Here is a 10,312-nt window from a genome sequence, read left to right as displayed (position 1 = left end):
TTCAGTTGGGTGTTTCCTTCAGCACAGGGGAGGCCACTCAGTCCCAAAAACGAGGGACTGCTGCCACCTCTCGGCGCTCCCGCCCGCCGGGGCTCCAGCAGCGGCGGGGGCGCGGAGCCCGGCCCAGCCCGGTACCGGCGTCCTCGCCGGGACGCGCCGCCGAGCGGCCCCGCTGGCCAGGGAAGGACAGAACCAGCCCGCTGAGAAAGGAGCGAGATGAAAGGCCAGGGCCGGTTTTTTGGAAAGAAAGCAGGAATAGTTGGACAAATTAGTGACGGGTGATAGAACAAGAGGAAATGGGCATAAGCTTAGTCAGGGGAGATTCAGGTTGGATGTTAGGAAGTATTTCTTCTCTGAAAGGGTTGTCAGCCACTGGAATAGGCTGCCCAGGGAGGTGGTTGAGTCCTCATCCCTGGATGTGTTTAAGAATAGGGTGGATGATCTACTTGAGAATATGGTTTAATGGGGATTAGGGATGGTTGGACTCGATGATCTCTAAGGTCTTTTCCAACCTAGAAATCTATGAATCTATGAATAAATACGTAAAAATCCTTTGGTCCGGCGTCTCTGAGCACAGCGTTTAAGACAAGGAAATAAAACCGTCTGTGTGCAACCATTATGTCAGACACGCAGAGCTCTGTGTAGGCTGAAATACGTGTGTGTGCAGATCACTACGGCTTTCCTACATTGATGTCCTTAAAGACAGAGCAGAGACTCTGATATAAGCTGTGCGCCTTTTGCCCTGACAGGAGGCTAATGAAATGATCGACCACCTACGAAATGTTCACAGCAAAGCACAGAAATTTCCTTTTTCCCAACAGGGACCCGACTACCAGCTGGGCCATTGGTCCCCCTGGGACACACCAGTCCACCTCACACAACAGCTCACTCTCCATGAGCCCCTCGAGCAGTTGCGTGCTGAACCTACCCCATGCAGGACCCTCACACAGACCAAGTAACCATCCCAAAATAGCTCCATCAAGCTATGGCAGAGCACTCTGGAAGCAACAAGTGCTTTAAGGAGAAGAGTCCCTGCACTGGTCCCCAGGGACTTGCAGATCAGCCTCTGCCTATAACACAGGGGCAGCTGTGACTCTCGCCGGACCCCAAAGCAGCCGATTGACGTGTACCGGCCCGTGGCCCTCAGACCTTCCCATTACCATCATTGCAGTTTTGGTAGAACACCTCTTTGCACGCAGTGGGTTGACAGCGGGGAACGGGCACAGCAGGAAGCACTGCTCCTTTCTGTCAGGATCCCAAACACGAAATTTTAAAAATCAGCCCTTCTCAGAGCAGTGAGACAGCCGAGGTCTGGTTTCCCCAGGATTTACCCTAAAAGTGAGGGCTGCACGGGTCCTTCAGCACCCGCTGCATTGCAGCACCAGAGCCGCTACCAGAGCTGCTGGTCCTGATTTCCTCTTATCAAAACTTTCACTTTCTGCCAATCAGACCAAAAAAGGGGCCCAAAAATGGTTAAAATGTTATTTCATGAGACAGACAGACATACACAGTCCTCAAACACCTGCAGGTAACATCTGCACGCAGATCACGCTCAAAATATGTTTCCCTATTTCTATGTCTCTGAGAGGTTTCAACAGGGGCTTAAATGTTCAGGGCTGGGTTTTGGGTTATTTTCCTCCTAGCTTTGCTGAGTTTGCGTCAGGAAGGAGAGAGCTGTCAGCACACGGCGAGGAGGCATCGAGGCTCCGGCAGGAAGATGCCTCCGAGGGGAAAGGAGCAGAGGGCCGGGGCCAGTTAGCACCAGGCAAAGTAGCGAGAGGCAGCTTTTGTCAAAATGTCTCTTCCCTGCCAGTAGTAACGGCTCCCTCCTGGTACAAGATCACCCTTTCCCCAAACACGCTGCTTCAGGCCTTTCCCCTGGAGATGAAAATGCAACAGGGCTGCACGTTTTTTTCAGTAGAAAGCTTTGGGATTGCCCAATAATTAATCTCACTAAAAAATAGGTTTCAAGCAGCATTAGATGCATGGGGATTCCTTGCTTTCTAATTACCAGACATTAATCTCCCTCCTCTCCCTCTTGCCTCTGCTTCTGTGGAGCTTCCCTCATCCTGCAGCCTTGCCCCTCTCCCTGGCTCTCCCCAGCCCTCCTCCAGCCACCCCGTCCTGGGCACACTCACTTTCTCTGGATAAGGGGCAATGTCCTTGCTCCTGACTTGAGTCCTCTCTGGGTTTTGGCCTAGATGTGGTGGAAGAAAGTGCTTTTAAATTTTAAATAGTCTCAGAGAGCTTCTGTGTTTAGGGTTCATATTAACATTTAAGCTCTTGCCATGAGAAAATAACCCTGCATATATTTTCTCTCTTTTTCATGGCTAATCAGCAGCAAAGGGGAGGAGGTTGGTGGGCTCATCTGTTTGGCAGAGCAAACGCTCTTTCTCCAGCTGTCCTCACCTCCCGATGAGGGCATGGACCTCTGCCCTTTCCTGGGAAGGATGTGCTTGTTTTGCTGTCACCCTGCCTTGTTCCGTAGGTACACTTGATACGAGAGCACCCAGGGACACATCAATTGAGACAAACTTGTGTCTGGTCCTGGGGAAACAGTGATCTTAGGAGCCAAAGTGGACCTCAGAAGCTCCACTTCACATTGCAGGTCTTCTTGGACGTGAAGATCTCTACCAAGTGGAAAAGCACTCACTGTCCACGTTGGTTTTACCTATGGGGTTAATTATGGGGATGCGGGGCTATCAGTGATGCTATACTTTTTCTGAACACCCCAGATTTCCATCTGTGTGAAAAGCTATTTGAGTCAAGCATGAGTGCTGAAGCCTTCAGTCTTGAGTGCTCACATACGTGCAGTCTTGGAAGATATGGATTTCACGGGTGGCAATTGCAGAGAGAGCTAGTACCTACAGCCTACCTGCCCTGCCATCGAACAGCTTTAATCATTTGTTTCAAACGAAATCCTTCACATCTCATCACGCAAACGAGGTCTGCATTGCTGTCTTTACTGCTGCAATGAACTTAAGAAATGGCGCGGTTGTTGGGCTATTGAGTTTTCTTCTTTTTTTGACCCTTTTGTTTTGCTTGCATGAAGGATAACAGGAACACAAAAGAAAGGGCAAGTCATCACCACAAAACGTTCTTCCAGCGGTGGAAAGCACGTCCTTCAAGCGGCGTTAGGCACCGCGCTAACCTTTCAACCTCAAAAGCCTTAGAAAGGAACAAACGAAACCCCCAAAGCCAATTGCGTGTTTCCTATATCTCTTTATTGACCGCCACTGACCGCGTTCTCAGATTGAGTGCCAGATACCAGTGGAAGAGGTGGAGCTACCCTAGAATTACAGCAAGAGCAAGGGAGACGGTGTGTTACGCACAGGCTGGGGAGAGCTGGCTGGGGATGTGAAGCCTCTGCACAGCGGTGAGCCCCCCTCTCTCCCCCAAGGGCCTACTAAGACAGTGGAAAGACGTGCTTGTCCTTATGTCAGTTGTCCCTAAGGGAAACGACAGGGTAGTGGTGTGAACAGACACACTTAAACACTTTGCTGAAAAAAAATATACGTTGCAGCCCCCAAAAGTAAGACGTTATTATTTCTCCTGCAGTTGCAAGGAACCCGTGGCACGTTCATAGAAAGATCTCAGGTGTGGGGCTTGGCTCTGTTGCTTTTTTTTTTTTTTAAGAGCAACCGGTTTAACTCTGCATGGGGTAGAGCAAGTCTGCAGAGCTTTTCCCCTGCTCCAAGCCTCGCTTCAAGACTTGGTGCACCAGGAGCCAGTTTTACTCGTGCACTCCCTCCTACCTGATGGTAGTTATGGACTACAGCACCGGACAAAGACCCTTTCAGCAAGTACAACAGCATGGCACCACACGCCATCCATACCATCCCCACAGCACAGCTCGCAGGTTTAAGCTTCAAAGTCCACCAGCCGCTCACCCAGCCCCTCGTCCCATCCAAGGGTAAGGGCAAAAAAAAAGAAACAAAGGAAGGGAGGGAGGGGAACCAACAAAATAAACCCCTCTAGATATTCACTGATATCTATGCAATGGCTCTGGGAATGAGACCTGCAGACAGTGGCAGCCTGCGTACTGCAGTGGTAGGCACGCTTAGGAGGAAGGTGCGGAGGTGGGCTTCTCCTCCCGGGACACAGGGATGGGCCTCTCGCTGTGGCCGGCGTCCATGTTAGAGGGGACCTTGGGGCCCGAGAAGGTCAGCATGCCGTCGTTGGACAGGGAGCAGGTGATGGCAGCCTGGTCCACGTTGGCGGGCAGGCGGTACCGGCGGTGAAATTCACGGGAGATGTAGCCATGGTCATCCTGAGAGGCAGTGGGGAAAGAGGGAAGGGCCATCAGAAACCTCCCAGCACCACGCTGTGTCTCCCTCTGCCCGACTGCATGGCTCTGTCAGAGGGGAGTCCACATTCATCCTGGCTTATCATGACACCGTACTGCCGGTATCACCGGGCACACCTCTGCTTTTTATTCTGTTTTACAGGTTTGTAGGGGCAGATTTCCCCTCGTGATGCCCGTGAAGCTGCAAGAGCCAAGCAGAGCAGCGGGGTGTGATTTCGGCCATGTTACAGGCGGGGATCTGATTTGGATGGAGACTCTGCTGTGGCCTCCAATTTCAAAGATGTTTGGATGGAAAGTCTGGGGTTCTGTGAAGGTAAAAGCAATGCACGCGTGTGCGCCTGTGTATTTCCTTACTAGGCAGCAACGCTGTGTGAGCCAAAGTACACACCCTGGCCCCCTTTTTTTGTGGCCAAAAGAATGAGAAATGTGATTTTTTTTTTTTTTAAGTTAGCCATGAAAACGGCTGCTCTCTTCCTCTGGAAAAAATAACTATATTAAAAAATACATACTGTTTCTAGACTAGAACTTTGTCTGGCCAAAAAAGCGTAAAGAAGAATTAAACCCCTGCTGGTATAATTCACTTTTCAACCCCCACAGATATTTCCATGACATACGTGTTAAAAGTTTCCAAGCCTGAGGCACTTGGTTGTTTTTCTTTTGTTTTGTTTGCTCTTGCTTTTCTCTCCCAGATCAGCTTATGAAAACTCTGTTTTCACTAACTATTCTGGCTTATGAAAACTCAGCCATGCTTCAGCAGTGCCAGATGATGTTCTTTGTCTGGTCCAGTGTTATTAGCGAACAATGGACATCGTCATCTGACGGTTACGGAAGATGATGATTGAAAATAAACAAAAGAGGAGTGGATTAGCTCCTTATTGTCAGCTATCAGGTTGGAGCTCTATGGGAACGGGCCATGTCAGTAATGACAATTGATAAATAACTCCTCCTTTTGATATATTCTTTTTGTTTTCCTTCAGCTGAGGACCATTGGAAAGAAAGAAAATGGAGCTCAACTCCCCAGTTGCTCCACTGTCACCATCACTTCCACTTACCTGTCTTTCACTGTGCTTGCCATGGATTTCCACAAAGTCATCAATAATCTTCACACTCAGGTCTTCAGGAGAGAAGTGTTTTACATCCAGCATGATTGTAAACTTGTCCCGGTCAGACCTCACCTGCAATGAACATTGTTAGACAGTAAGACCCGAGCTCTAAGTGCGGAGGCAGCGCCAGTGTCGTGGCAGCTCAAAAGCTGGAGAAGGGGTGGTCTGGCAGTGGCACGGTTTCCCCTTCTGTGACTATGGGTCTCAGCGGGGGTCTTCCTTCCCATCACAGGGATCCAGGGACACTGGGAGGCCGTGACAGGCACCTGCACCATTGCTACTGCTCTGGGGAGAGATGTCACTTCTCGCCACTATTCTTGTGCCAGAGACCCCTTTGCACTCAGCGATCTGCCAGATGCACCAGGCATTTGTGCTCAGCAGCGAGAGGGGATGGAAACCAGCGTAATATTCTCTGAGAGCACACATTTCATCCTTTCAGCAATTTATGGTTTCTTTGTGGTCTTAGCTCTGGGAGGAAACCAGTAAGAGAGAGCTAGAGAAAGCACCGATCCCTGAGCTTTGGACCACAGTCCCCACGGCTACGCGCTTCTCCTACACGCTGCCTTCGGACAACTGCTCCTGGGTCCTCCAGCGTGGGCTTGCAAAACCCACCAAGCTCCTGAGGCAGAGGAGGGGGTCAGAGGAAGCTGCCGCTGGCTGGGGTCCTTTCCCATGCCGAGCTGCCCTTGCGGGCTCTTACTCCACGAGCAGCTCAGCTCTTCCCTCACCACGTGGCCAGTGGGCGCAAGGACAGCAAAGGCAGCCTTTTACGTATCAGAAACAACTGTCAGGAGCCCAAACAGTTTCCGTTTCTCAAAGGGAAGCCTTCTTCCGAATCAGGTTTTCCTTCTGTGCCCAAGAAGGGGTGGGCAGGCTGTGCTTGGTGGTGGCCCAGAGGTCCTCCTCGCCCTCTTGCACCCCAGCATGGGGCTACAGCCACTGGCATCCACCAGCGAGTCTCGGGTGGGGAAGAGCGGGCAAAGGTGTAAGGAGGGAGAGGAAGGAAAAGGAGAGGAAGCCGAAGGGCCCTTACCTCTGAAATGCCTGACTCCAGCACACTGCGGAAGAGGGACTGCCTGTAGTAGGGGCTGATAGTAGAAGAGAACAAAGGCAGGAGATCATACTCGAGGAGACCCTCTCCAAAAAACTGGTCAAACAAACGGCTTGGAATGAGGGGTCCCAGAGCACGCTTGAACCAGGGGTGCTGGATGGTAATGTCCATGCTTGCTGCTGCTGCGACCTGTGGCTGCAAGGGGAGAGCGGTGGGGGCAGTGCAGCTGCTGGGGAGACAGCGATGCCTTGGCTGGACTGCGCAGTGCAGCTCCAGGGAAGCTCCCCCTATATATACCGGTCTCGCAGAATGAAGGCATTAGCGGGATTTCTCTGGAAAGACATGATCTCATGATGGAGGCAACATGGTCAGCAGAAATGCGGAGACTGACCTGGAAACGACAGTCTGGTTGGAATCGGCGCCAGATCTCCCGGAGGGACGATGCCAGGCAGCTGGCTGTGAGACACGGGGTGCCCAGGGGTACTGGCAGGTCCTTCATGAGATCAAGCAGACTAAACAGGACACCCCCGTGGGCGTCTCGAGGATGCTTGTGAAGGAGGTCTGCTCAGTGGGTCTTTATAACCCGCCCTCGGCTTTTCGTTGATTTGCTTCTGGTTCTGCCCCTCCTTGAAACAGAGACACAAAGCCTCTTCCGAATTGATGAGAGAGCTTTCTTCCAAGTGAGGAAAAAAGGTTCGATTCAGGTTGAAGAAAGGGAAACACTTTTTGTGACCTGCTTTAAAGTGTCTCTGTCACTTGAGAGGGGCCTGACACCCCCAGCCTGGCGATCTTGGCAGGACTGGCAGGGAAGCTGGACTAACACATGATGCAGAGCATGAGCACAAGTTTGACAAAACAGAAGCTTTTAAAAAACAAATACTTTGTCAAAAGAAAGAAGGAAAAATAAGTTTGGTCACCGACCGTGACAGCAGCCCTGAAAGCTGCTCTTGACAGTGTTCTCATTTTGATTTAGGAGTATCGTGGGAGATTTCTTTACCTCCTGGTGTCACAGCACAGATCCTGCCTAAAATGTATTTATGGTTATGGCTGTTTTGTATTTCTGTTTCACTTGAAGTGGCCTTTAAGGGGTCATCTGCCATCCTGGACAGATCAGCGAAGGGACAGGTGGACAGCCCACTGCAGAGAGGCAGGCTCTGCCAGAGAGTTGAGGCAGCTGAGTGGCAAAAGGGCGGAAAGGCTGCACAGCTCCACAGCAAGGCTCGGAGGGAGGCCACAGCCACAGCCAAAACCTCCTTTCCACTGGAGCCACTGATGTAGGGACTGTATCTGGAGAGCAGAATCACCTACGTCAGGAGCCTTGTGCGTCTTAGCACCTTTCGTGGTCAGCAGAGAGCGAGGAAGAGAGATGAGAGGGCACCTCCAAAAGGCACTTCAGAGCTGAGGGGCTGAATCATCCTCTCATGGTGCCAGGGACTAAAGAAATGAGATTGGCTGAGATCCTAGCATCAGTGCTTTGGGAGAAATGGGATCGACCCATGTCAGAGGGGCTAAGTTCAGAAAAGGACTGAGGCAAACTGACATTCCACTGAGCATGACCTAGTGTGGTGGTTTAGCCCATCTGGCAGCTCAGTTGCCAAGCTGTTGCTGGCTCTCACTCCTCCCCCTCAGTGGGGTGGAGAGAAGAAAAATGTAGCAAAAAAACCTGAGGATGGAGATAAGAACAGGGAGGGATCACCCACCAACCATGGCCCCTGGACAAAACAGACTCCGCTTGAGGACAAATCAATTTAATTAATCATCAGTTCAGTCAGAGAGGATAAAGAGAAACAAGGCCAGATCTTCAAAACCTTTCCTCCAACCCCTCCCTTCTTCCACTCTCTACCTCCTCCCCCAGCAGCACAGGGGGACAGGGAATGGGGGGAGGTTGCCTGTCAGTTTGTCACATGTTGTTTCTGCCACTCCTTCCTTAAAGGGGGAGGACTCATTACACTCTTTCCCCTGCTCCATTGGGGCCCCTCCTCATGGGAAAATAGTCCACAGACTTCTCCAACTTGAGTCCTTCCCACAGGATGCAATCCTTACCCATCAGATTGCTCCAGCATGGGCTTCTTCCCCACAGAGTCATGGCTTCTTAGGGTGCAGTCACCCACTCCAGCGTAGGGTCCTTCATGGACTGCAGATGCATTTCTGCTTCATTGTCAGTCTCTAGCAGCACGGGAGGTCCTTCCCATGGAGGCACTTCTCTACAACCTCTTTCAGGCTCAGGCATCTCTGGTCCAGTGTGGGCTTCTCCACAGGCTGCGGGTGGGTCTCTGCTCCACCGTGTCTCTCATGGGTGGCAGGGGGGCCACCTGCCATCTCATCACAGGCTGCAGGGGAATCTCAGCTCCGGCACACCTCCTCCTGCTCTATCTTCACTGACCTTAGTGTCTGCGTGGCCGTTTCTTTCAGATCTCAGTCCTCTCCCTGCTGCAGCTTCACCAGGCCCGACTGGCCCGATGAACCTCAGCAGTCCTGGCAGGACGAGCACCACCTCAGGCACCCCAGGAGCGGGGACCTACAGAGCTCCCCAAGCCATGCCACTGCAGCCATCTCCAGTCAAGTTGCAGTGGCCCAGCATGGGCAGCTGCCCACCCGGGAGGCTGGGGCAGGGCCAGCCCCCTGCGTCCTCCCTCTCTTCACTGTAGGTCAGCCTGGTTCAGGCTCCTTTGTCCCCTTCTTAAATAGGGCATTCACAGAGGTGCTGACTGGTTCAGCCTTGGCCAGAAGGAATGGGGAGTCCAACCTGGCCAGAGACCAATCCAATAGGTTTTGGAGTGGAGAAGCTTTCTTGCAGCTTCTTACAGGGGCTATCTCTGCAGCTGCTCTCCTGCTACCAAAATGCCATCACATAAATCCAGCACACCTGCCATCTAGGTGCCACGTGGTCTTGGAAAGATCTTGGCCTTGACTCCCACACAGTGCATGGAGGCAGGCAAGGAAAAGTGGGAACCAGAAGATCCTGTTACAGAGACTTTCCTTCATGGAGAGCAAAAAGTTGAGCAGAAAAAAAAACACAATAAGGCAGTAGAGACTGCTAAGAAAACAGGTACGAGTTTAGATTCAACCTCATCTAATTCCAGCAAGAAAAGGTTCTGTGGTCTGGCCTTGGCTCTCAGGTGTGAAGGCTTTTCTAAAATCAGGTGTGAAAATTAGATCAATCCCTCCTCAAGACATGGAATAAAAAGCACAACAGACCGACCTAACCCCAATTCAGTCCCATTGTTCCAAACCTGTCATTTTGCTTAAGAAAATGGCGGGAAAGAAAACAAGAGTCATAAAGTGCTTCCAAGATTTTTCTTCAAGAGCTCTATGAAGTTCATGTCTTTGCCCCAGGAGAGAAGATAATCTTGCCTCAGCCAATGAGCACCAGAGACCTGCTAACTTGTACTTAACCAAATGGTAGTAGTGACCTGATATATGCAGAATGAAAGGAGAGACACAGGAACAGTTTCAAATCCCAAGCCACTCACTGGAGCACACAAATAAACAACAAAGTCTGGTAAAAGATTTCTTTGGCTGCCAAAGGAGCAGGTGGGAATTGTGTCCTAACACAGAAAGTAAGACAAATTTAAGATCTCGAGAGTAATGGCAGACACACCATTTGGGTCCCAGCCACATGTAAGGAGTGGAAGCAGTCTCTGCAGTGTGTTGGGAACATCCCCTTTGTGTTTCCCAAACCAAGGGTTACACCAGGAGCACAGGGAGCAACGCACACAATGGCAGGCTCCTCTCTGGGCATCTTTCAGTCATTAAGAAACTGCCAAGCCCTTGAGCTCTGACCTTCACCATTTTCCCCGTGCAGGAGTGGGCAAGGATTATTGGGGCAGGGAGAAAGACAAGACCCCAGGC

General features: G+C 51.2%; 1 protein-coding gene across 1 annotated transcript; it reads right to left on the bottom strand.

Annotated features, from left to right (window-relative positions):
* Positions 1-4,060: 4,060 nt before the first annotated feature.
* Positions 4,061-6,631, bottom strand: CRYAA (crystallin alpha A). Its single transcript, XM_009990095.2, has 3 exons — positions 6,443-6,631; positions 5,359-5,481; positions 4,061-4,270 (listed from the first exon to the last, which is right to left on the bottom strand). Exons 1-3 carry the CDS (start codon positions 6,629-6,631, stop codon positions 4,061-4,063), a joined length of 522 nt encoding a protein of 173 aa, XP_009988397.2.
* Positions 6,632-10,312: the final 3,681 nt, after the last annotated feature.

The sequence above is a fragment of the Tauraco erythrolophus genome, chromosome 1 (genome assembly GCF_009769465.1).
Source record: "Tauraco erythrolophus isolate bTauEry1 chromosome 1, bTauEry1.pri, whole genome shotgun sequence".
NCBI classification, from domain to species: domain Eukaryota; kingdom Metazoa; phylum Chordata; class Aves; order Musophagiformes; family Musophagidae; genus Tauraco; species Tauraco erythrolophus.
The sequence above is the reverse complement of the archived record's forward strand: the minus strand, read 5'-3'. Positions and strand labels throughout refer to the sequence as shown.

What these genes read in the sequence shown, in the direction of transcription:
- CRYAA (XM_009990095.2), bottom strand. Translation starts at nt 6,631, where the DNA reads ATGGACATTACCATCCAGCACCCCTGGTTCAAGCGTGCTCTGGGACCC. An exon ending in TGGAGTCAGGCATTTCAGAG is followed by an intron (nt 5,482 to 6,442) that starts GTAAGGGCCCTT and finishes TGTTCATTGCAG; the next exon opens with GTGAGGTCTGACCGGGACAA. An exon ending in GCAAGCACAGTGAAAGACAG is followed by an intron (nt 4,271 to 5,358) that starts GTAAGTGGAAGT and finishes ACTGCCTCTCAG; the next exon opens with GATGACCATGGCTACATCTC.